Source organism: Oratosquilla oratoria, chromosome 34, assembly GCF_046742065.1.
Source record: "Oratosquilla oratoria isolate Oo_2021 chromosome 34, ASM4674206v1, whole genome shotgun sequence".
Lineage (NCBI taxonomy): Eukaryota > Metazoa > Arthropoda > Malacostraca > Stomatopoda > Squillidae > Oratosquilla > Oratosquilla oratoria.
Genome location: NC_134810.1, coordinates 31,142,292 through 31,169,749, shown reverse-complemented (window position 1 = coordinate 31,169,749; position 27,458 = coordinate 31,142,292). Strand labels below are relative to the sequence as shown.

General features: G+C 42.1%; 1 protein-coding gene across 3 annotated transcripts in view; it reads right to left on the bottom strand.

Moving 5' to 3' along the window:
* Nucleotides 1–27,458, bottom strand: part of Oseg2 (intraflagellar transport protein Oseg2) — a 544,964-nt gene that overhangs the window by 431,251 nt on the left and 86,255 nt on the right. For all 3 annotated transcript variants that reach the window (XM_076173301.1, XM_076173302.1, XM_076173303.1), the window contains exons 6-8: nucleotides 21,303–21,517; nucleotides 17,752–17,919; nucleotides 16,033–16,184 (exon numbers count right to left, since the gene is read on the bottom strand). In XM_076173301.1, coding sequence (XP_076029416.1) covers nucleotides 16,033–16,184; nucleotides 17,752–17,919; nucleotides 21,303–21,517 — 535 coding nt within the window. The remainder of the gene's footprint in view (nucleotides 1–16,032; nucleotides 16,185–17,751; nucleotides 17,920–21,302; nucleotides 21,518–27,458) is intronic.

Genomic DNA, 27,458 nt, shown 5'->3' with positions numbered 1-27,458 from the left:
GCGAGTAAATGCCTTGGTGGATTAAAAAGTGTAATGAGAAATAGACATCTGGGAATGGATGCTAAGAGGAGGTTATATTTACCCAGTTGTATTATACGGGAAGGGCGCTATGCTTGTGGTGACCCATCTTTGTATCTTTCAGCATCAAGTTTTTTCTTAAAATCTTGAATAGTGTTTGCACACACCATTTCTTTGTCTAATTTGTTCCAGATATCTATCACTCTGTGTGGAAAGCTATTCTTTTTCAGATCTCTTCTGTAATTATCCTTTTTGAGTTTCTTTTTGTGTCCTCTTGTTTTTCCATTGTCCCATTTCAATAAATCATTCCTATCTAAGATTTCCATTCCCTTCATAATTCTATAGTTAGTAGGTCTCTTCTTTCCCTTCTTTGTTCCACAGTTGGTAATTCTAGTTTGGACAGTCTTTGTTCATATGTCATTTTGGAGTGAGTTGGTGCCAGTTTTGTTGTTGTTGTTGTTGTCGTTCCCTAGACTGTCTGTCCGAGCAGTCCCGTCTCCCCAAGGAAGGCCACAACCGAAACTGGGTTTTCCCACAAATCCTTTATAGAGTGTATGTTGTGTTGTTTGCGTGCATGATTGTGTATAATGCAGTCTTCCATTATGTGTTGCATGGTATGGGGTGAAGTGTTACATCCTGGGCAGCTGTTCACAACACGGTCGTCCAGCCTCTTCTGGTAGCTTAGAAGTGCTGGGTGGTGACCGCATCGCAGTCTGGCCAAGTGGACTCTGTCCTTACGTGGGAGAGAGGATTCAGAAGGGTGGATATCAGGGGGTCTGGCATGCAGCAGTGTGTTGTCTTTCAGTGTGTTAATGGAGCGGTGAGTGATATGATTATGAATATGTTTCCGGAGGCTGGTATTTGGTGGTTGTGGAGGAAGAGAAGAGAGTATCTGTGTGTAATAAAGGTCTATGGGTGTAGTTTTAATGTTTCTTGGTGTGTGTGGGTGTTCTGCTATGTAGTGTAGCGGGTGTGATGTGTTTGTGGTGGCTGCAGCAAGTGTTTGTGTGCCTCTCATGTCGAGGTGGTCCTTGACTTTGAGGACTTTTGTTTCATGGTGTAAATGGTCTGTAGGTGATGTATTTGTGCAGCCTGTAATTGTTTTTAGGGCTTTCTTTTGTATGATTTGAAGGGTGTTGTGGTGTGTCTCACTGAGATTAGGAGCCCATGCAGGACTCGCATAATTCATCACTGAGCGTATGCATTGTTTGTATATTGTTATATTAGTTTCTTTGTTTTGTCCAAATGTTGTTCCAGTGATTGACTTAAGTGCGTTAAGTCTAGGTGTGCATTTGTTTTTGTTCGGTTTTGGAATGGTGATTATTTTACCATGCTTCCAGATGTCGGGTATAGTGTTGTGTGAATAGCTGTAGTTTGCAATGTTTGTGAGTGCGTGTATACCTTGTGGTCCAATGTGTTTTAGGTGGATGTTGCTTATGTTATCAGGGCCACAGGCAGATGAGTGCTTGAGACTATGCATTATGAGTTTTGTCTGACTGTCTATGAAGGGTGTATAGTCTGAGTCTGTGGGAAAGTCTTTCTTACGTCGAATGGTGCGTCGGTCGTCAGGGTGAGATGTAAGATGGCTCGTCTGTGCAAAATGACGTATGAGTGCGTTTGCTTGTTGTCTGTTTGAGGGTAGATTATCTGTTGTTGTGATTATTGCTGCGTGAGAGCGTGTAGTGTTAGTGTTGGATAGTGTGATGCTGTTGAGTGTTTTGTACAATTTGCTGGTGTTTGTTTTGTGATCAAGTGTATTGATAAAGTTTTGCCAATTTTGTGTTTTTTGTTCATGTATTTTATTGGCAATCACAGTGTTTAGTGTTTGTATTTGGTCTGCTATGTTTTGAGGGATAGGTGTGGGGGTATCGTGTTTAAGTGTGTCACGTTGTCTGATGAGGCCTTGGATTTCTGGTGTGAAGTTGGGGTTGTGTGATTTTCTGTTGCCTCTAGGGATGTATCTCTTGTCTGCGTTTTGTATGATTGTATTAAAAGCGTGCACAGCATTGTTTATGTTTGTGATTGGTGTACTGTTAAGTGTTTCAAAATGTTGTTCTGTCTCTTCATTAAAGGCTTCCCAGTTAGCTCTCTTGTAATTGGTGTAAGTGTGTCTGTGGCCAGCTGGGGTGCATCTTATTTTGGTGGTGATGATGATTGGAAGGTGGTCAGAACCAAGGGCTCCGACCACTCTCCATGATGTTGTTGGGGTTAGGCAGGGGGAGCAAAAGGTGATATCAGGAGAGGAGGGAGTGTAGAGGGCTTGGTATGGGATATGTGTATGATTATGCGTGTTGTTCATGATAGTCAATGAGTCGAATTGAGTCTGTATATCAAGCCCTCTGTCTGTGTCAGGGTTGTCGACAAACCAGGCAGACGACTTGGCGTTGAAGTCACCACCCATGATCAGGTTGGGGATTGAGGTTAGTTGGCTGAGTTGAGGTCTGAAGGTGGTTGGAACTGTGGGGGATGATTGGGGGGGAATGTACATGTTAACTATTGTTAGTGTTGAATTGTTGCCTGCGCGGATACGAATGGATTGGGTTTCTGTTGTGTTATCTGTGGTAGGGAGGAGAATTTTGGTTGTGGCACTTGTGTCCACAAAACAGATGGAGTGGTGGATCAGGGTGATGAGTCCACCGCCATTGCCGTCAGTCCGGTCTTGTCTGATGGTGGTGTAATTATGAAATGATGGTGTTTTGTGTGAGTGTCTTAATTTTGTTTCTTGTAGAATTGCAATGTGTATGTTGTGTTGTTTAAGAAAGTGTTCAAGTTCATGTTTTTTAGTGTTAATACCGTCAATGTTGTGTTGTAATATGTTGATGTTGTGTGTTTTGTATGTGTTGTATGTTGCCGTTTGGGGTTGAGGTTGGGGTGGTAGTGGGGAAGGTGTAGGATCTGGGTCAGAGGGGGGGAAAGGAGAGATCGGGGACAAAGGAAGGGGAGTACTAATCGGGGGTAAGGGCAAAGGGAAATTGGGAGTGGGTAAGGGTGTTGGCTGTGGTTGGGGAGGTGGGATTGGGGTTACTGGAGGGCAGGTAGAACATGTCCAAGTGTTTGTGTATTGGTTTGTGTTAGCAAGTGTTGTACAAGTGAGGTGGGCCCAGTTTTTGCACATATTGCACTGAACTGAGCCCTTTGTCTGTCTGCTCGAAGTAATGGGTTTAGAGCATGTTGGGCATGTGTATTTTGTGGTGGGCCCAGGATTGCTCTCTACATCTCCGGCTAAAAGTAGAAGAAGAGGGGTGATCGCCGGAAAATGACCCCTCAGTGCAGAAAAAACGTAACATTGTGTGTTGGAAAAAAAAGGATTGTGGTACTCCCCCAGGTAGGCGTAGCTCCTCCTTGGGGATCGGTGCCATCTGCATAGAGCTGATGGCCAGGGGTAGTTGCTGCTGATTGGCCCCCAACTCTTGGGGTTGGGGGGTGGTCCCACAACGTAGACGTTGCAGCTCCAGTTTTGTTGTTGCTATTTGTATTCTTTCTAATTTTCTTATATTCTTTTTGGTACTGGGTGTCCATAGTGTTGCTGCATACTCAAGTTTTGGTCTTATTAGTGTAGTTAATTTTTTTTTATCATTTCCTCACCCAAATAGACATATGCCACTTTTATTGAACTCAATAAATTGTAGGTTTCTCCAACTATTTTATTAATATGTTTGTCCTGTGTCATGTCCTTACCGATCATCACTCCAAGGTCTTTTTCCGAGTTTACTTTTTTGACCTCTTCTTCACCAATTTTATAATCTCTTGATATTCTGTTTTAACTTTTTGTGCCGACAGCACTGTATGGGGCAGAAACATGGAGCATAAGAAAGAGAGAAGGAGTTTGAATGTATTTGAGATTAAATGTCTGAGAAGTATGATAGGGGTTACTAGGCTAGAGTGAGATATGAGGAGGTGAGGAGAATGGGGATCGAAAGGGAGTTGTTGTTGTTGTTGTTGTTGTCGTTCCCTAGACTGTCTGTCCGAGCAGTCCCGTCTCCCCAAGGAAGGCCACAGCCGAAACTGGGTTTTCCCACAAATCCTTTATAGAGTGTATGTTGTGTTGTTTGCGTGCATGATTGTGTATAATGCAGTCTTCCATTATGTGTTGTATGGTATGGAGTGAAGTGTTACATCCTGGGCAGCTGTTCACAACACGGTCGTCCAGCCTCTTCTGGTAGCTTAGAAGTGCTGGGTGGTGACCGCATCGCAGTCTGGCCAAGTGGACTCTGTCCTTTCGTGGGAGAGAGGATTCAGAAGGGTGGATATCAGGGGGTCTGGCATGCAACAGTGTGTTGTCTTTCAGTGTGTTAATGGAGCGGTGAGTGATATGATTATGAATATGTTTCCGGAGGCTGGTATTTGGTGGTTGTGGAGGAAGAGAAGAGAGTATCTGTGCATAATAAAGGTCTTTGGGTGTAGTTTTAATGTTTCTTGGTGTGTGTGGGTGTTCTGCTATGTAGTGTAGCGGGTGTGATGTGTTTGTGGTGGCTGCAGCAAGTGTTTGTGTGCCTCTCATGTCGAGGTGGTCCTTGACTTTGAGGACTTTTGTTTCATGGTGTAAATGGTCTGTAGGTGTTGTATTTGTGCAGCCTGTAATTGTTTTTAGGGCTTTCTTTTGTATGATTTGAAGGGTGTTGTGGTGTGTCTCACTGAGATTAGGAGCCCATGCAGGACTCGCATAATTCATCACTGAGCGTATGCATTGTTTGTATATTGTTATATTAGTTTCTTTGTTTTGTCCAAATGTTGTTCCAGTGATTGACTTAAGTGCGTTAAGTCTAGGTGTGCATTTGTTTTTTATGTTTGTGAGGTGTTGTTTGAAAGACATGGATGTATCGTATGTTACACCAAGTAAAAGCTTCCCAGTTAGCTCTCTTGTAATTGGTGTAAGTGTGTCTGTGGCCAGCTGGGGTGCATCTTGTTTTGGTGGTGATGATGATTGGAAGGTGGTCAGAGCCAAGGGCTCCGACCACTCTCCATGATGTTGTTGGGGTTAGGCAGGGGGAGCAAAAGGTGATATCAGGAGAGGAGGGAGTGTAGAGGGCTTGGTATGGGATATGTGTATGATTATGCGTGTTGTTCATGATAGTCAATGAGTCGAATTGAGTCTGTATATCAAGCCCTCTGTCTGTGTCAGGGGTGTCGACATACCAGGCAGACGACTTGGCGTTGAAGTCACCACCCATGATCAGGTTGGGGATTGAGGTTAGTTGGCTAAGTTGAGGTCTGAAGGTGTTTGGAACTGTGGGGGATGATTGGGGGGGGGGAATGTACATGTTAACTATTGTCAGTGTTGAATTGTTGCCTATGCGGATTCGAATGGATTGGGTTTCTGTTGTGTTATCTGTGGTAGGGAGGAGAATTTTGGTTGTGGCACTTGTGTCCACAAAACAGATGGAGTGGTGGATCAGGGTGATGAGTCCACCGCCATTGCCGTCAGTCCGGTCTTGTCTGATGGTGGTGTAATTATGAAATGATGGTGTTTTGTGTGAGTGTCTTAGTTTTGTTTCTTGTAAAATCGCAATGTGTATGTTGTGTTGTTTAAGAAAGTGTTCAAGTTCATGTTTATTAGTGTTAATACCGTCAATGTTGTGTTGTAATATGTTGATGTTGTGTGTTTTGTATGTGTTGTATGTTGCTGTTTGGGGTTGAGGTTGGGGTGGTAGTGGGGAAGGTGTAGGATCTGGGTCAGAGGGGGGGAAAGGAGAGATCGGAGACAAAGGAAGGGGAGTACTAATCGGGGGTAAGGGCAAAGGGAAATTGGGAGTGGGTAAGGGTGTTGGCTGTGGTTGGGGAGGTGGGAGTGGGGTTACTGGAGGGCAGGTAGAACATGTCCAAGTGTTTGTGTATTGGTTTGTGTCAGCAAGTGTTGTACAAGTGAGGTGGGCCCAGTTTTTGCACATATTGCACTGAACTGAGCCCTTTGTCTGTCTGCTCGAAGTAATGGGTTTAGAGCATGTTGGGCATGTGTATTTTGTGGAGTTGGGAGATACGGTTGATGAAAGAGTATTAGGATGGTATGGACACATGGAAAGAATGAGTGAAGAAAGATTAGTAAAAGTGTGGAAGGCAGAGGTGGAAGGAGTGAATATGAGGGAGCGTCCTAGGATGAGATGGATGGATGGGGTAAAAGGGGCATTACGAAAGAGAGGAATGTCTGTTGAGGATGGACGGGAGGGGACAGAAGATAGGGGTGAATGGAGAAGGGTTGCGTATGGATGATGCTGTGATGCATGATGGGGAGTGGGAGGGGGATGGGGGGTGAGGAAGTATGTATGTGAAATAATTTGACAAAGCCCGAAGGGATTTCTCCCTGTCTTCTCCTTTTCTTCATGAGGGGACGGAGAGGGGGGGGGGGTTTGCCCAATTAATGAAGCAGTCTTGCTGTGGATATGCTGTGTCTTGCAATACTGCTCCTGACCCAGGGCAGTGGACAGGATGCAGGAATGACCCGTCATCCAGGAGGTGCCAAGATGAGAGGGAGGGAGGAGGGTGGAGGGGAGTGGAGTATGTAGGGGATGGAATTGGTGGAAGTGGTTTCTATGTCTATTTCTTTTTGGCTACCCTCCATGTAAGGGGGAAAAAAGCCTTTGGTATATATATGTTTCTCACACTCCACCTCCGCCTTCCACACCTCTTTTAATAACGTTTCTGCATTTATTCTTTCCATGTGTCCAAACCATCCCAATACTCTTTCATCAGCCCTATCTGTTATCTCCTTTTCCACCCCAGCTCTCCTCCCCACCTCCTCATTTCTCACTCTATACAACCTCGTAACCCCTACCACACTTCAGACATTTCATCTCAAACACATTTAAACTTTTCCTCTCTGCCTCTCTTTAATTCCATGGGTGGGAGTGTTTTTATGCCTTTCCCTTTTTGGCTACCTCCCTTGTAAGGGGGAAAAAGCCTTGGTATATGTATGTATGCTCTGCCACATACAATGCCATTGGCACAATTATCCTTTTGTATATTCTGAGGGATTAGCTTGTTAAGTGTAGTTGGGAAGGCTTATGGGAGGATCTTGATTGAGAGGATTAGGAGAGGAACAGAGGGAGTAATTGGTGAGGAACATTGTGGATTTAGGACGGGTAGAGGTTGTGTAGATCAGATCTTTGTGGTAAGACAAATATGTGAGAAAGCTATAGGAAAGGGGAAGGATGTTTTTTGCGTGTTTATGGATCTGGAAAAGGCTTACGATAGGGTAGACAGAAAGGCACTGTGGGAGGTTATGCAGATATATGGGATAGGAGGAAAGCTTCTAGGAGCTGTCAAGAGTTTTTATGAGAGTAGTAGAGCTTGTGTCAGGATTAGAAATGGAGAGAGTGAGTGGTTCGAGGTAAAGGTGGGACTTCGTCAAGGATGCATTATGTCGACCTGGCTGTTCAACTTATACATGGATGGGGTGGTGTGAGAGGTAAATGCAAGGGTAGTGGATCAGGGATTGGAGATGGTTAAAGAAAATGGAGAAAAGTGGGAGGTGAGCCAGCTGTTGTTTGCGGACGACACTGCGCTTGTGGCAGGAGGGATTGAGGAAATTGGTGACCGAGTTTGGGAGAGTATGTGATAGAAGAAAGCTAAAGATAAATGTGGGTAAAAGTAAGGCGATGAGATGTACAAGGGGTGAAAGTGGCAGTAGACTGGAAATGAGCATTAGGGGAGAGCGATTGGAGGAAGTGGATAGTTTTAGATACTTGGGTGCAAATGTGGCAGGAAAAGGTGGAGTGAAGGTGGAGGTAGAATGTAGATTGAGAGAAGTGAGTAAATGCCTTGGTGGATTGAAGAGTGTAATGAGGAATAGACATTTGGGAATGGATGCGAAGAGGAGACTGTATGAAGGAGTGATTGTGCCAACAGCACTGTATGGGGCAGAAACATGGAACATAAGAGAGGAAGAGAGAAGGAGTTTGAATGTGTTTGAGTTGAGGTGTCTGAGAAGTATGATGGGGGTTACTAGGCTAGATAGCGTGAGAAATGAGGAGGTGAGGAGGAGAACAGGGGTGGAAAGGGAGTTGGGAGATAGGGTTGATGAAAGAGTATTAGGATGGTTTGGACACATGGAAAGAATGAGTGAAGAAAGACTAGTAAAAGAGGTATGGAAGGCAGATGTGGAGGGAGTGAACATGAGGGGACATCCTAGGATGAGGTGGATGGATGGGGTGAAGGGGGCTTTGAGGAAAAGGGGAATGTCTATTGAGGAAGGACGGGAGAGGACAGAAGACAGGGGTGAATGGAGAATGGTTGTATATGGATGATGTTGAGATGCATGAGGTGGAATGCGTAGGGGATGAGGGGTGAGGTAGTATGTGTGAGCAAAATTTGATGCAGCCCGAAGGGATTTCTCCCCGTCTTCTCCTTTTATGAATGGGGTGACGGAGAGGGGGGTCGCCGATTTAATGAAGCGGCCTTGCTGTGGATGTGCTGTGTCTTGCGACACTGCTTCTGACCCAGGGCAGTGGACAAGGTGCAGGGATGACCCGTCATCCAGGAGGTGCTAAGATAAGAGGGAGGGTGGAAGGGTGTGGAGTGTATTCAGGGATGGAATGGGTGGGAATGATTTTATGCCTTTTCCTTTTTGGCTGCCTCCCTTGTAAGGGGGAAAAAGCCTTGGTATACGTATGTATGTATATTCTCCTCTTTGCATCCATTCCCAAATGCCTATTTCTTATTACACTTTTTAATCCACCAGGGCATTTACTTGCTTCTCCTCCCTTTCCTGCCACATGCAACCCCAAATATCCAAAGCTATCCAGTTCCACAAGTCTCTCTCCTTTAAGGGGGCTGTCGCGCTCGAGAACGAACTTCGTCAATTACGATAGTACTTTCGCGAATTTTTAATATGTTATACATATTTATTAATATGATTTTTTTTTTTTTTTTCATCCGACCTAGATATGGATCAAAAGGTCTCCTGTCGGCATGCTCCGCCTTTGTAATCCTTATACATACATACACTAAGACGTTCACCACCAATTTTCATATCATTTGGTTGAAAAACAATGAAGTAATTAATTTTTTTTTCTTTTTTAAATCACAAATGTTCTATCTCCTCATTTATCCATTGACTGAACACGCTGAAAAAAATACCACAAATGCTCTATAGCAATACTTAAATATTTATTGTACAGTTATTGGAATTTCCTCTTAGTTTAGGAGAAAGATTTTTTTTTTTTAATGTCCATTTTTTTTACATAGAATACAATATATGGACTTCTATCACAAAAAATGAAAAATGCCACAATGAAAAAATTGCAAATTTATTCAGCTTTCAAATGATCTAAACCCCATTAAAATCGGCCAAGTAGTTATGGAGGAGATAGAAAAAATGTAGAGAAAAGTGTAGTTTTGAGATATTGAGCTTTGAAGTTCAAAATACATTTCCCTGCATTTTTTATATATTTCATTTAGATTTTTTTTCTCTGCGCCAATCTTCATGCATTCTATGTCATTCACATGTTATGATAAAGTGTAGCTGGTACCTGGTCCCCCCTTTTACGAGGTATTAGCTGCTCAGAAGGCGAGGGTTTCAGGAGGCACCACCTCCCTCATTGTCGCCAGGTTCGGTTACTAGAAAGCTCCCAGCTGGTAATCAGAGCTGAACGATAGTTTTCTCTTCCTTTTTCTGGTCTTTGGTGTCCCTTTCTGTTCTGTGTCTTTGTCTTGTTCCTCAAGTGCTTTTGTGATGATGGGATTGACTCCAACCAAGTGAGAAAGAAGATTATGTGTCCTTCCAAAGTTATGATCAATGACAGTCGCTCTTGTGACGAAAAGCACTCGGAGCGTTTCAGTTGAAGGGGCACAGGATGGTGCATCACGCATGCTTGATGTTGATGGTTGCGGTGACGTCATTTGACAAAAGAGGATGTGGAGGGGCAGAGGAGGGCGATAACGCGGTCAGCTTAGGGGAGCCCGATTGCACCGCACCATATGATCATCTCCAGTAATAACCGAGGGAGAAGTACACTCTTTCTCAATAATTTGATTCAGTTTCTTAGCTCTTTCATGAAACGCACGTTTCTTCTTCGAATGTTTAGGCATTCTACTCACAATAATTCTCTCAGTTTACTCACATTTCTGATGTATTCGAGTGTGAAGTGCTTTCCCCACGTGTAGGACAAATTTCCAGCTAGTCTTTATTAGTGAATAACAAAATAAATCGCATTTGTGCCATTTTTACTGTGATGAAATAACTTAGTCAAACATATGTACAGCAAAGGTGTAGTGGGAAGTGGGGGGGGGTGTAAGAAAAATAGTCAAAACTCCTTTATTTTTTAGTATTTTGCAGAAATATTTTAGAACAGGGTTGACAAAGGCCACTAGATGGCAGGGAAATTGCTTTAGATTTTATATGTATATATGCATGAACATAATACAGCAAAGGGTCAAGGGTGGTGTAGGAACTGGGGGGGGGTCAGAAATTTGGTCATAACTCCTTTATTTTTTAGTATTTCGCAGAAATATTACAGAACAGGGTTACTAAAGGCCAATAGAACATGGGGAAATTGCATTTGATTTTTTTTTCTATCTATTTAGAATATATACACGAACATGATACACCAGTGGTCAAGGGTGGAGTAGGAAGCAGGGGGGGGTCAGAAAACTAGTCATAACTCTTTTATTTTTTGGTATTTCTCTGAAATATTTCAGGACTGGCTTGCCAAAGGCCACTAGATGACAGGGAATTTTTTTTAATATTTCGATTTTTTTTTTTTAAATATTAATCGGAGATTCATCGCGACAGCCCCTTTAACCCCTTCCATACATTGACGCCTACGTAGGCGTCATGAGGAGCAAGTGGGTACGCGAGGCTGCCATATCGGCATCTTGATTATATTTATTATAGTTGTACCTGCGTGACCCCCATACTCTGTAAACTGGCTTCATCATATTTTCTATGGTTATCAAAATTCACGGGTGAAAGACAACGAGCATTACAGGGGTTACTTTATTTTTTATAATGCGAGTATTATGACGCAACATCGCAAATCTGGCAGCTAATGCTACCCGCAAGATTTTGGCCCGGAGTGAAGGGGTTAAGACTTCTCACTGCCATCCTCTCCTCTTATACATCTCATCACCTTACTTTTACCCACATTTACCTTCAACTTTCTCGTATTGTATACTCTCCCAAATTCCATCACTAACTCCCATCCCTCTTCTGACCCTGCCACAGTGTCATCAGCAAACAACAACTGGCTCACCTACAACTTTTCTCCATTTTCTTTAATCTTTTCCAGTCCCCTGCCTTTACCTCTTGCACATGTACATCCATCCATGTAAATAATATACAGCCATGGAGACAGGACACAACCCTGTCACAGTCCAATTTTTCCTTAAACCACTTGCTCTCTCTCCATTTCCAATTTTAACACAGGCTCTACTACTCTTGTAAAAACTCTTGACTGTCTTTAACAGCTTTCCCCTAATCCCATATATCTGCAAAACTTCTCACAGTGCCTTTCTGTCTACCCAGTCATAACCTTTTCCACATTCATGAAAGGTCAAAAAACATCCTTATCTTTCGCTAAAGCTTTCTCACACATCTGCCTGTTAGGATGTCGAAGGGGTAGCCTGGCTGGAAGGCAAATACTGATGGGGAGAACATTTTATTAAACTGGGCTCCTGAGAATGGTAATGGTTCACTCTGGCAGCAAGAGGCATAAAGAGGGGGAGGAGATGGTGATGGAGGTGGCAGTGATGTGCATCAGCTTGGTCCTCTGAGGCAGTCTGTAGGAGATGGCAATGGAGGTGACAGCAATGCTTGTCAAGTGGTGCCCCAAGACAGTCTGGGGGAGATGGCAACAGAGTTAGTGGGGATGTTCTCGAGTGGTATTCCCAAGGCCTTCTGAATCTTCAGTGATATCTGTCCAGCTTATATACTAGGTCAAGTCATGGCTTGTGGCCACTGACCTGGCTGGGATGGACCTTAGACGAAGCTAGGAACTACACATACATTCCCAGGAGATTCGGTCAGTCTGACCCGCGGACCTCAAGGAACTGCTTTGTCCAACCTGAAGCAGTTGGGTGTGTTCATGATCAGTTGTCCCTGAGGACTTTAGGGTGCCAAACACTTGGGGATGGAGATGCGGATACATTCCTAGGTGACATTGTGAGAGCAGATGGGGTCATGGGATAGTGTGAGGGCAACTGCCTAACAGACCCCCACAGAAGTCTAAGCTGGAGGTGAAGTTGTGTGTAGCCTCGACAAGAAATTGACTAGTGACTAGGTAATTATCCTTGTTCCAGACATGAAGGGGCTAGAACTTGAAGGCGGAGGTGGAGCTGGCCAGGAGACTGCAGGGGCAGTAGTAGGCATGGTCCATTTGTCACAGGTAGCAAACCTAATGGTGCTTGGCTACTCCTGTGAGTTGTCCTGTGCATCTTGGATGACATTGAGGAGGTTGTTGCATCTTGGGAGGTTGCTCAATGGATCATGTCATATGGTGGCATGACTGCAACATCTCCCTAAAAAGATAGACAGTTGAGAATGGTCATGGTTAGTGAGTAGGGCATTAGGCCACCCAGGGCATCATGGATCTTGACAGTCAAGGTCTAGTAATTTGCTTTATCAGAGTTGAGGTGCAGGACCTTATGATCTCCATTGAGCATGTGAATGGGTCAAGGTGGGGATGCTCACAGCTCTAGTTTGCTAAATGATCTAGTAGCAGTGGCAGTAGGCCATGAATGATACTTGTGGTGTGCAAGAGTGTAGGAAGGCAGGCTGTGGCAGCAGTTGAGTTGGCAGGCAAGTGGCAACAGACAAGCTGGGAGTTGAGTTGGCAGGCAAGTTGCAGCAGTCGAGCTGGCAGGCAAATGGTGACAGTTGAACAAGTCAAGCTGGCAAATGGTGCCAGTCAAGCTAGTAGGCAAGTGGCAACAGTCGAACTGGCAGGTAAATGGCGACAGTCGATCTGGCAGGCAAGTGGTGACAGTTGAGCTGGCATTCAAACTAGCAGGCAAGTGGTGACAGTTGAGCTGGCATTCAAACTAGCAGGCAAGTGGCAGCAGTCAAGCCGGCAGGCAAGTGGTGGCAGTCGAGCTGGCAGGCAAGTGGCAGTAGTCAAGCTGGCAGGCAAGTGGTGGCAGTCAAGCTGACATTCGAGCTGGTAGGCAGTGGCACCAGTCAAGCTGGTGGTTGACTTGGCAGGCAAGCAGCAGCATTTTGGCAGAGCTAGGGATCAGGGCCTCAAATGTTGGGCAGACAAATGTCAGGATGTGAAGGAGGTAGCCTGGCTGGAAGGCAGACACTGATGGGGAGAACTGTTTTATTAAGTCGGTCACCTGAGAATGGTAATGGTTCATTCTGGCAGTGAAAGGCACAAGGGGGGGGGGGGAAGAGGAGGAGATAGTGACAGAGGTGCCAGTGATGTGCATCAGCTTGGTCCTCTAAAGCAGTCTGTAAGAGACCGCAAGGGAGGTGACAGTGATGCTTGTCAAGTGGTGCCCCAAGATAGTCTGGGGTAGACAGTGACGGAGTTGGTGGGGATGTCTATGCATGGTGCTCCTGAGTTGGTCTGAATCTTCTGTGATTTCCATCCAGCTTATATACTGGGTCAGGCCATAACCCGCATTCTAATTGGCTGCTAGGTAGAAATGATGACTCCACTGGGAAGCCAGATGCAGGGATGTTACCAGGCCAGTGACCTGACTGGGATGGACCTTAGATGGAGCTACATGTGCATTCCCAGGAGACTTGGTTTGTCTGACCCACAAACCTCAAGGAACTCCTTTGTCCAACCTGACATGGCTGGGTGTTCATGATCAGTTGTCTCTGGTGACTCCAGGGTGCCAAGCGGTTGGGGATGGACATGTAGGTGTGTTCCCAGGAGACATCATGTGAGCTGTCGGGGTCATGGGATGGTGTGAGGACAACTGCCAAACACTACAAAAACCTGATCCATGCAACCCCTACCTTTTCTAAACCCACACTGTTCCTCACCAATAACTCCTATTCTTCTCCTAATCCTCTCAATTAAAACCCTCCCATATGCCTCCCCAACTACACTTAACATACTGATCCCTCTAAAACTACTACACTCACATTTGTCCCCTTTTCCCAGGGCAGTGGGCATGGGCAAGATACAGGGATGATCCACCATCCATGAGGAGTTAAAATGATAGGGAAGAAAAGGTGGTGGATGGGAGTGGAATGGGTGGGAGTGAGTACTTACCTTCTGACTTAGTTATCTCCCTTGTAGGGGGAAAAAGCCCTTGGTATATAGATAGATATTTATGAATACATGACTTTGTAAACTTTCTTGACAGTATATATCTGGGAACTTTATTAAATGCCTTATTTATGTTTATTGTTACTATAACCATTCTTTCTGGCAGAGGTTTCTTGTTAAATCCTTCAAGCACTTGCTGGATTATGCTTGTAAGCTGTATAGTGGTGGAATCTCTTTGAATCTGTCTTGGCTAGATGAGTAGTTTAGTTGTATATCTTTCTACTACTACCCTTTCCATCAGCGTGGATATGGTGGATAGTGGTGAGTTTGGTCAGTACAAACTTGTACAGAAGATGTTCTGAGCCAAACTTGATTATATGGTGGACTAGTGCTTGCTATGAAACACATTTGTTGTTTTGGGTGAATTCAATGCAATTGTTGGCACCAAGAGAGCTGGCTAGGAAGTATGGAAAGCTTCACATACCTTGGTAGTGTAGTATATAACAGTGGTGGGTTATGTCAGGAAGTCTTTCAAAGGACTGGCATTGTCCATAGCATTATGGACTCGCTTAAACAAAGTATATTGTATTGCTAATATTTATGCAGGTGGACTAGGATCTGAATCTTCAAGTCACTTGCACTCCCTGTCTTGCTGTATAGCTGTAAGACGACAGTGCATACTAACTTGAGGAGGCATCTTGATGTCTTTGGTGACAAATGCCTTTAGAGAATCATTGAGTATCACTAGAGTGACTCCGTATCAAACCAGAGACTGTCTTATGCCAGTCAGTCTAGGCCTGTTACCAGCATAATTCTTGAATACCAATCTGGCTATATAGGCATGTGGAACATTTCCCTGATGTTAATTCTATTCACAGGGTTGCCCATAAGAGACAACCATATATGGAGGGGACACAGGGAACACCCACAGCACTTGTTTGAGACAAGCTGATTGAAGCCATTAAGAGTTGTTTGGAGTGGGAAGGGTGGCAGCATGGGAATTTGCTCAGAGAGACCATTTGGACTAGCAAATGAGTGTGTGACACAATGTGCCCACTGATGTGTGTTCCCAATTGAAAATAATGCTGGCAACCAAGAATGAATTGGATGGATTGGGTAAAAGCAGCACTGGATGCAAAAGGAATGTCTTTTAGCACAGAAGAGAGAGTGCAAAAGATAGGTGTGAATTGAGAGAGATTATGAATGGATGAAAGGATGACATATATTACAAGGATGTTCTGGTCTGCTCCATAAACTTTGAGTAAATGAGGAAGAGGGTCACTATGCAGTTAACCTCTTCACTCCGGGCCAAAATCTCGTGGGCAGCATTTGCTGTCAGACGTGCGATGTTTCGTAATAATACTCGCATCATAAATATAGTCACCGCTTATATTGATCGTTCTCTCTTTCACCCGTGAATTTTGATAACCATAGAAAATATGATGAAGACAGTTTAGAAAGTATGTCATTACACAGGGGCAACTACAATAAATATAATCAAGACGCCGATATGGCAGCCTCGCATATCCACTTGCTCCTCATGCCGCCTACGTATGCGGCACCGTATGGAAGGGGTTAAGTGGTAAAAGTAAATCAGCTCCATATGTTGGGCCCGGTTGTGGAGGAACTATCTTGCTGCATTACCTCTGATCCAAACAGTTGGGTAGGGATCAGGCATGACCTTTTATCCATGAGGTGTTATGATACGAGGGGTGATGGTGAGTTTTGATGAATGTGGGATGAGTATATGCTTTAATTTGTCCACCCCTTTATATGGGGTAAAAGGCCCTTTGGTGTGTATGTGGTGCATATGTATGTACATATGCATGTATGTGGTATGTATGTATGTACATATACTTACCCATGATCCGGACATCATGAATTTCAAATCCATACTGTGACCGAAGGATGACTCCTCGACTACCACCTGGTACAGCACCAGAAAGTGGCTTGACAAGAACCTGTGATGGACCTACATATGTCATCTCCCACTTATTTCTCCATACTGTGCGCCTGCAATACAAGAATCCTCAATATATTTGGGGGGGAAGAATCAAGATATACTACAGCCAAAATAGTATTTTTCACATTTACCAATTGAAAGTACAAACCATAGAGTCAATCAATCAATCAATCAATCTATTGTCCCAGATCTATCTTGCTTAAAATCCATGGCTTCCACCTAACTGCCAATACCCACCAGATTGACCTACAAGTCACTCAATGGGGAGATTCTATGGTGTTGTCAGGGTAGGGTGAGAGTGGGGCAGTGTAGGATGAAGTGCTCAGTGTCTTCTGCAGTGGTTGCATCTGGGGCAACTGAAGTCTGGCTAGATTTATTCCATAAATGGCAATATGCTGTCAATACAGTAATGTAGGGACTATTGTTGAGGTGCTCCTATGGAACAGAGCCATACATTATGCCATAGTGATTAAATGGGATGGAGTTAGGGTACTAAGGATACCCTACTATGTATGTTTCTCCTATGAAAAGTCTATGCATAAGAGAGACTGGGAGGAGGACTCTGACTAGAACTCTAGTACTCAAGTCATTAAGTGTGCATGAATGTGGTACAGATGAGAGCAAAAGGGAAGAGATGAGTAGTATGTTTATGTGAAATATGGATGTGTTAGTCTTGAGTAAAAACAAATTGAAGGAGAAGGGTGAGCTGCAGTTTGGAAGTGTGGTGGGTAGGGTGTCAGGAGTGATGGGGCAAGGGATTGAAGGAGCGACACTACTAGTAAATGATGAGATTGGCAAAAGTGTGGTGGAGCGGAGAGAAGTGTCTTCAAGGATAATATGGGTGAAGGTGAAATTAAGACGGAAATATAGGAAAACAGATGCAAATTGGGGTAGCTGTTTGACAAGTAATTTTGAAAAGAATAAAAAGATGTTTTAGATGGTAGTGAAAAGAATGAGGAGGGTGAGTCAGGTAGAGGAAAGGTAATTGGAGCAGATGAATAAATGCAAATAGAAATGAAGGCAGTAAAGGAAAGACGAGTAAAGTGTTTCAGGGATTTGTTAAATTTGGAAGAAGTTGGGGAGATCTTGATGTGGCAGTGAGGTAAGATCCATTTGGTATTTGTGTGTATTATTATAATTTTCATTAACTGGTACCTGGAGCTTCAAATTCAGAGAGATTTGCTTCTCACCAAGGCAATAGGCAGGGGACAGGGATGGCCTTTCATCTACAAGGAGCCAAAATAAAAAACAAATAGGTATTGGATAGATGTGGGATGAATGATGGGTGGGTGCATGCTTTGGCTAGCCACTTCCCTTATAAGAAGGAAAAGGCTTTTAGGTATATGTATATATGTACCTGAAGTTTCACTGATTAGAAATCTGCAGCCCTACAGTGGCTGACAATGGTCTTTGAGCCATTCCATGAATCTCTTTGGGAAGAAACTTTGAACTGGTGTCTGTGCTGTATTAGAGTGGGACAGTTTCACTATCACTGGCTTAGACTTGTGGGAGGAAAGGAGTAGTTGCTGGTTGTCAAGTTATACTGTACTACACTAAGAAATTTTTAAGTTTTATAAGTAGAAAATAAAACTAACAAAAACTGATAAAATTCTTTACCTGAGTACAGAATCAAACAGCTCTACAGCTCCACAGAGAGTTCCACAAACAAGTCGTGACCCATCACGTTTCCAAGCTAGGGCTGTGATTGTGTAAAACCCCTCAAAATTCTTAGCACCTTTTTCATCCCACATTCCACGAGCTGAATTGTAGTCAAATACCCGTAACCTGAATTGGTAAAAAAGAGAAAGAAAAAAGAAAAATGGGTGAAGAATCCATACATAATATAATGGCATTCAATTTCATTAGCATTTTCATAGAAATCAAGAAAAGTTAATCTATAAAGTGTGATGAAGCTAAGACAAACCATGAGAATAAATGGAGGGAAAATACAAAGTAAAGAAATGGTACCCCAAACTGAGGTACTGGGTATTTAATTATATACACTCACTAAAGAATGTTGAATTACTGCTTAACTTTCACTACCCCCATTTCATCTGCTCTTAAATCTCTCTTGTGCTATTTTTAAGACCCCCCACTCTTCTCTCTCTTTTCTTTTATGTTCCTACCATCATGTTCCCTTGTAAAGAGGGAACATGTTCCCATGTTCCCTCTTTACAAGGGAAAAGGGGACAAGTGTGAATGTAGTAGTTTCAGAGGGATTAGCTTGTTAACCCCTTCCATACGGTGCCGCACACGTAGGCGTCATGGACTTAGATCTCGGTGGCAGCAGCCAATGCCAGCCGTACGACGTGTCGTAATAATACTCGCATCATAAAATATAGTCACCGCTTATATCGATCGTTCTCTCTTCACCCGTGAATTTTGATAACCATAGAAAATGCGATTACAAAAGAATTAGAAAGAATGTCATTATGGAGGGGCGACTACAATAAATATAATCAAGACGCCGATATGGCAGCCTCGCGAATACACTCGTTCCCCATGACGCCTACGTGTGCGGCACCGTATGGAAGGGGTTAAGTGTAGTTGGGAAGGCTTATGGGAGGATCTTGATTGAGAGGATTAGGAGAGGAACAGAAGGAGTAATTGGTGAGGAACAGTGTGGATTTAGGACGGGTAGAGGTTGTGTAGATCAGATCTTTGTGGTAAGACAGATATGTGAGAAAGCTATAGGAAAAGGGGAGGATGTTTTTTGGGCTTTTATGGATCTGGAAAAGGCTTGATAGGGTAGACAGAAAGGCACTGTGGGAGGTTATGCAGATTTATGGGATAGGAGGAAAGCTTTTGGGAGCTGTCAAGAGTTTTTATGAGAGTAGTAGAGCTTGTGTCAGGATTGGAAATGGAGAGAGTGAGTGGTTTGAGGTAAAGGTGGAACTTCGTCAAGGATGCGTTATGTCACCCTGGCTGTTCAACTTATACATGGATGGGGTGGTGCGAGAGGTGAATGCAAGGGTAGTGGGTCAGGGATTGGAGATGGTTAAAGAAAATGGAGAAAAGTGGGAGGTGAGCCAGCTGTTGTTTGCGGACGACACTGCGCTTGTGGCAGGATCGGAGGAGGGATTGAGGAAACTGGTGGCAGAGTTTGGGAGAGTATGTGATAGAAGAAAGCTAAAGATAAATGTGGGTAAAAGTAAGGTGATGAGATGTACAAGGGGTGAAAGTGGCAGTAGACTGGAAGTGAACATTAAGGGTGGATAGTTTTAGATACTTGGGTGCAAGTGTAGCAGGAAAAGGTGGAGTGAAGGTGGAGGTAGAATGTAGATTGAAAGAAGCGAGTAAATGCCTTGGTGGATTAAAGAGTGTAATGAGGAATAGACATTTAGGAATGGATGCGAAGAGGAGACTGTATGAAGGAGTGATTGTGCCAACAGCACTGTATGGGGCAGAAACGTGGAACATAAGAGAAGAAGAGAGAAGGAGTTTGAATGTGTTTGAGATGAGGTGTCTGAGAAGTATGGTGGGGGTTACTAGGCTAGATAGAGTGAGAAATGTGGAGGTGAGGAGGAGAACAGGGGTGAAAAAGGAGCTGGGAGATAGGGTTGATGAAAGAATATTAGGATGGTTTGGACACATGGAAAGAATGAGTGAAGAAAGACTAGTAAAAGAGGTATGGAAGGCAGATGTGGAGGGAGTGAACATGAGGGGACATCCTAGGATGAGGTGGATGGATGGGGTGAAGGGGGCTTTGGGGAAGAGGGGAATGTCTGTTGAGGAAGGAAGGGAGAGGACGGAAGACAGAGGTGAGTGGAGAATGGTTGTATATGGATGATGTTGTGATTGCATGAGGAGGAATGGGCGGGGGGGGTGGGGGGTGAGGTAGTATGTGTGAGCAAATTTTGACGCAGCCTGAAGGGATTTCTCCCCGTCCTCTCCTTATATGCAAGGGGGGACGGAGAGGGGGGGTCGCCGATTAAATGAAGCGGCCTTGCTGTGGATGTGCTGTGTCTTGCGACACTGCTTCTGACCCAGGGCGGTGGGCAAGGTGCAGGGATGACCCGTCATCCAGGAGGTGCTCAGATGAGAGGGAGGGTGGGAGGGGTGTGGAGTGTATTTAGGGATGAAATGGGTGGGAGTGTTTTTATGCCTTTCCCTTTTTGGCTACCTCCCTTGAAAGGGGGAAAAAGCCTTGGTATATGTATGTATGTACCATCCTGTTGACATACTGGTTCTGGGCAAGGAAAAGAGAGTGCAAAAAATAGAATAGAATAGAGAATGGTTGTAAACAGGTGAAAATTTATGTGACCTGAAGGTATGTTCTCCTCATCTACTTCATTAAATTTTTTGAGTGGATGAAGGAGATAGGAAGATCACCATTTGAATTAGTGGGAGTAAACCAACTCTGGCTGTCAGGTCCTGCTGTCAAAGCAATGTATTTTGCTGCAATATGTTTAACCTGAGTGGTATTGTGAGAGACAGCACTGATTCATCATCCATGCAGTACTGAGATAAGAGGGGAAATGAATGTGTTTGGGCAGATGTAGGGTGGAGGGTGGAGGAGTGATGAGGAGTGGGGGAGGAGGAGGAGGAAGAGGAGGAGGAGGGGGAGGAGGAGGAGGGGAGGGAAAGGAAAGGAGAAGTGGAGGAGGAGGAGGAGGAGGACGAGGAGAAGGAGAATAAGAAAGAGGAGAAGGAAAAGGATGAGAGAGAAGTGGTAAAGCAAATAGAGCAAGTTTCTGGGCTTGATCTGAAGACCAGATACAAGCTCCTTGGGACTGCATCTTTTTAAGGTGGTGGGGTTGTGTCCTCTTACAATAGATCAGTATTGAACTTGTGAGAAATTGTAATCTCCTCTGAGCTCTTTCTCTCCCTATTGGTAGAGAAACCACTTGTGAGTAAAACACAAATAATTTTCTGACATTTTGTATAGTTTATTTAATACAGGGGTCCTCAAACTATGCTGCAGATCCATTCCTATAGACCAATATAAGGAGATTTTTTACAGAAGTAAGAATTACCATAGCATAAGTCACTTACCTAAATTAAAACACCCTAAAGTCATATGTATATATCAAGAAATAGAACAAGGCCATAGGAAAATGAAAGGGAGGGTATGATTATAAATGAAACAGTACATTCTGTACCACTGTAAAGTCAAAATGATGCATGTCAAGGATGATATAGGTCAAGGACCCCCTGTATACCCTTACCTGTCATAACTACCAATTACTACTGCTTGACCACTTGGACTTGAAACTGCAGTAGTAAATTCCCTTTCTGTTGTGTCTCTACTGAAGTCAAACTGTTGAGTCATCTTCCCTGTTTTGGTGTACACAACAACTCTCTTGTCACAGCCAGCAATAATAATGTTGTTTGCTGCCCATGTCAGTGCATATGGAGATACTGGATGAGATATTATCTTACCCTGAAACATATTGAAAAAGTTGGAATAGTTTATTAAAAGTTTTATGAAAATTTAATAGAGGTCATCTAAGTACTAAAACAACACCAACACATAATAGGCCTGGTCAGAGAAACAAATTGCCCCAAATAAATTCATCACACAATCATCAATCTGTTGCCCCAGGTCTCTCTTGCAGGAGACCTATAGCTAGCTCCCAGTTAGGGCTATGGCCACAGGACAGGCCCTTGAATCCCTCAGGGAAGAAAGACATAGAAGACACCATACACCTACACTGACCCTGCAAGCCATACCTAGACCTCAATACAATATTTCTTCCTTCAATGACTCATTGGTCAATCTGATGGATGCTGCCAGTTACCTGGGAGCCATGGGATATGAGGCAATGGATTGATTTTGGAAAGGGTAGCTATGCTCGTGTCCCACCTTTGTATCTTGCAGTGTCTAGTTTGCTCTTAAATCCGTGTATGGTTTTTGCACACACTATTGTTTTGTCCAGTTTATTCCAAGTGTCCACCACTTTGTGTGGAAAACTGTTCTTCTTTAGATCTCTTCTATAACTATCTTTTTTGAGTTTCTTTCCATGTCCCCTTGTGTTTCTCTTATCCCAATTTAACAAGTCTTCTCTATCAAGTATTTCCATGCCCTTCATGATTCAACTTATTTGAACACAAGCAGGGACAGTATTATGCTACTGAATCTTCCACAACAAATCATGTAGCCAAGAAAAACTGTACAAACCATGGCAAAGAAATGGACAAAAAGAAGAAAAAAGGAACATGCCACCCTGAAAAATATTCCTTTAAGCATGTTTTCCATTTTGGCTGTCAGAGTTTATTCATGACTTGGCAGCAAAAACTGCCTGACCCAGCAAATCTGATCTTAACTACTTGACTACAATGATGCCCACATAGGGCGTCATGAGTCACAAGTGTTGGGTTGTTGTACATTTGGCAGTTGGATCACTTTAATTCAAAAGAAATATGTTGGGAGGAAATGACAGTGAAGGGTGGAGAGGAACTCTGAGGCAACGTCCTGCTCAACATGACCATTGAATACACAATGACTCAGTGGATAAGGGTAAATACCAGATACAGAGGTAGTGAAGAACCATCAAGGCTGGACTTAATACTTACGACAGAGCCTGAAATTGTTGATAAGATTTATTACAAAACTCCGATAGGAAAGGGTGACCATGTACTAATAGAATTTGAGTTGAAAGAGCACATGGATCAAAGCAGAAATGATAAATACTGAATGGGAAGACTAATGTACAACAAAACAAATTTTGAGAAACTCAAAAAATTCTTTCACAACATGTACTGGGAAAAATTCCTAAATGAAGAAACAGGGACGGAAGAGAAATATAATATACTAAAAGAAATTTACGATGAGGGAGTAAATACGTACCACAAAAAAAAAAAATGGAAAGAACGTACATAAAAAGCTGGTACAACAAAAGGTGTAGCGAGGCTAAGGATAAAAGAGACAAAGCTTGGAAGAAATGGAAAAGATACAAGAAAACAAGCAAATGGCAAATGTACATCAAACTAAGAAATGAGTATGTAAAAATATGCAGAGATGAAAAGAGAAACTATGAAAAAAAAAAATAATAATAATAGAAAAATGCAAGGAAGAACCCAAACTATTTTACAGGTATGTAAATGGCAAACTGAAGAACAAACAAGAAATAGAAAAGCTGTGCCAAGGTAAACATGAATATACAGAAGAACTGGAAATGGCTGAAATTATGAACAACCATTTCAAATCAGTATTCACAATAGAAAACTCACCTAACTGTGAGGAAATAGAGATCCCCCTCAATGAAAGAAATAATTGTAACACAAAAGGAAATCAACTACCAAATCAAAACCCTTGACATCAGAAAATCACATGGTCCAGACAGAATTGCAAATTGGATACTGAAAGAATGCATGGAAGAATTAACAGACAAAATATATAATATAATTAAATTCTCACTTAAAGAAGGAAAAGTGCCACAGGACTGGAAGAAGGCAAACACTGTACCAATTTATAAGGGAGTAAACAAGGAAGACACATCAAATTACACACCGGTCTCCTTGACAAGCACAGTAGCAAAAATTTGCGAAAAGGTAATCAAAAATAGATGGGTTACATTTGGAAGAAAAAACTATACTGAATCCAAATCAATTTGGATTCAAACAAGGAAGATCATGTACAACAAACTTTATCTGCTTCTACTCGAGATTAATAGACATAATACAAGAGAGAGATGGTCGGGCAGACTGTGCCTCTCTGGACCTACAAAAGGCATTTGATAAGGTACCACACAATAAACTAATATGGTGGCATCAGAGGAAAATTGTTGGAATGGATGAAAGAATTCCTGACTGGGAGAAAAATGAGAGTAGTAATTACAGACAAATTCTCAAATTGGAAGAAATGACAAGTGGTGTCCTGCAGGCATCAGTACTGGCCCCAATCATATTTGCTATATACATAAAGGACATGGACGAAGGAGTAGAGAATTATATGAATTTCTTTGCAGACGACACAAAAATACTAAAGAAAGTAAAAACAGAGGAGGATTGCAACTCATTACAACAAGACTTAGACAAGATCTGGAAATGGACTCAAAAGTGGGAAGTGAAATTCAATATCAAGAAATGTAGTATAATGGAATTTGGAAAAAGGAAACAGAATATCGAGAGATTATAAAATTGGTGAAAAAGTAAACTCAGAAAAAGACCTTGAAGTGATGATCAGCAAAGACATGCCACCGGATAAGCATATTAATAAAATAGTCGGAGAAACCTATAATTTATTGAGGTAAATAAAAGTGGCATTTCCCTATTTGGACAAGGAAATGATAAGAACAAATTTAACTACAGTGAGACCTCTCATTAACAGACGTTAATTAGCTGTGTTTGCAGTGTTTTTGCTGTGTTTTCGGTGTTTTGGGGTGGTTTTTGGGTGGCATAGTGATTGCACGCACTAATCAACAGCACCAAAATCACCGAAAACACCGTAAACACAGCTAATTAATGTCCATTAATGAGAGGTCTCACTGTACAATAATAAGACCAAAACTCGAGTATGCAGCTACACTATGGATACCCAGTACCAAAAAGAATATAAAGAAGTTAGAAAGAATACAAAGAGCAACAACAAAACTGGCACCAACTCTTTCCAAAATGACATATGAACAAAGACTGTCCAAATTAGAATGACCAACTCTGGAACAAAGGGAAAGAGGAGACTTACTATCTATAGAATTATGAAGGGAATGGATATCTTAGATAAGAATGACTTATTGAAATGGGACAATGGAAAAACAAGACACGAAGAAAAAAAAATAATTACAGAAGAGATCTGAAAAAAAAAATAAATAAATAAAAAATAACTTCTCACACAGAGGGATAGATACTTGGTACAAATTGGTCAAAGAAACTGTGTGCAAACACTATTCAAGATTTTAAGAAAAAAATTGATGCTGAGAGATACAAAGACGGGTCACCACTAGCATAGCTCCCTTCCCATATAATACAACTAGGTAAATACTGTACACCAGACAGTTGGTGATAACAGATTGTGGTTGCATGAATATTAGTTCTTTTTTCAGTTTTTTTTCACATAGAGAGAAGGAAAGATATAACTGATTATATGGACAATTGATCATGCCCCACCCTCATCTTATGAACTATTTTCTTTACATAGAAAGTTTACTATGAACAGGTTTGATCGTGTTTTCTGTGGTTTGTCAACCACACCTGGTGAAAGAGAATGAGCTCACGGAAATGAGAGAAAGTGCCTATCTCTATCTTCCTTTATGGCAGAGAAAGTGTATTTATCTAGTTTTTACCTAGTTGTATCTTGAGGGAAGAGAGCTATACTCGTAGTGACCCACTGTTGTATCTTTCTGCATCCAGTTTATCTTTAAAGTCATGTCCAGTTTATTCTTAAAGTCATGTATAGTTTTAGCACTCACTGTTTCCTCTTTCAGTTTGTTCCAAATATCTATAACTCTATGTGGAAAGCTATTCTTTTTCAGATCTGTTCTGTAACTTTCCCTCTTAAGTTTCTTCTCATGTCCACTTGTAGCTCTTCTGTCCCATTTTAGTAGGTCATCCCTATCAAGAATTTCCATCCCTTTCATAATTCTGTAAATGGTTAGCAAATCACTTCTTTCTCTTCTTTGTTCCAGGGTTGGTAAATCTAGTTTGTCCAATCTATGTTCACATGTCAAATTGCAAGTTGTTGGTGCCATCTTTGTCGTTGCTCTTTGAATTCTTTCTAGTTTATGTTTTTTTTTTTTTTTTTTTGGTACTACGTGTCCATAGGCATGCTGCGTATTCCAATTATGGTCTTATCAGTGTAACTAGTATTTTCTTTACCATATCTTCATCCATGTAGTCAAAGGTTATTTTCACTGATCTTAATAAGTTAAAAGTTTCTCTGACTAATTTGTTGATATGTTTCTCTGGTGTCATGTCGTTAGAGTTAGTTACTCCTAGGTCCCTTTCTGAGTTTACTTTTTCTACTTCCTTTGTACCAATTTCATAATGACCCAAGATGCTATTTTTGTTTTTTCCAAATTCCATTATACTGCATTTCTTAATATCAAAATTCACTTCACTCTTTTGACTCCATTTCCAAACTCTGTCCAGGTCTTCTTGAAAAGATCTGCAACCTTCCTCTGTACTTATTCTCTTTAATAGTTTTACATCATCTGCAAAGAAGTTCATATAACATTCGACGTCTTCACCCATGTCATTTATATAAATAGCAAATATTATCAGAGCTGTACTTATTCTCTTTAATAATTTCGCATCATCTGCAAAGAAGTTCATATAACATTCCACACCTTCATCAATGTCATTTATACAAATAGCAAACATTATCAGAGCCAATACAGAGCCTTGGGGGACTCCGCTTATCATATCTTCCCAATTTTAGTTCTTGTCTCTAAGTACCACCCTCATATTTCTTACGTTCAAAAATCTTTCGTCCATTTCAATAATTTTCCTTGTATTCCACCTATTGTTTCAATTTTTCTTTGTAGCTTTTTGTGTGGTACTTTGTCAAAAGCCTTTTATAAGTCCAAGAAGGCACAGTCTGCCCATCTCTTTCTTGTATTATTTCTATTAATCTTCAGTAAAAGCATATTAAGTTTGTAGTACATGATCTTCCACTTCTAAATCCAAATTGCTTAGGGTTTAGTATGTTGTTCTCTTCCAAGAGTTTAATGCATTTATTTTTAAAAACTCCACATATTTTTGCAATTGTGCTTGTAAGGGATACCAGTCTATAGTCTTTTGGATTTTCTTTATCTCCTCCCTTGTATATTGGTACAATATTTGCATTTTTCTAATCTTGTGGTACTTTTCCTTCTTTGTGTATTTTATCTGTAAGTTCATCTATACATTCTTTCAATATCAAGTTCACTATTCCATCGGGTCTATATGACTTTCTGACATCAAGGTTCTTTATTTGGTCCCTTATTTCTTTCTGTGTCACCCTTATTTCTTTCATTTTGGGGGATCCTTCTCGCTGTCCTTCATCCCACATTTCTGAGCTTTTAATTGTAAATACAGACCTAAAGTATCTGGTCATTACTTCAGCCATTTCTACATCTTCTATATATTCTTTGTTTCCTTCATGCAGTTTCACTATTTCATGTTTGTCTTTTAGTTTATCGTTTACATATCTGTAAAATAGTTTATGTTGGTCATTGCATTTGTTTATTACAGTGGTACCTCTATGCATGCGAAATTCTATTTACACTGTCAAATTATGGAGGAAATCTTGTTGCTATTTAAGCAGAAAATTTCTATTTATGCAGGCACATTGGTGTCCATTACTGCGCAGAAAATCAAATCCCGTGCCGCCATCTTGCTGACGTCACCATTCACACATTGTGTGTTATGTCTCTTCCCGCCATCTTTGTTTGTTGTGTGCATGA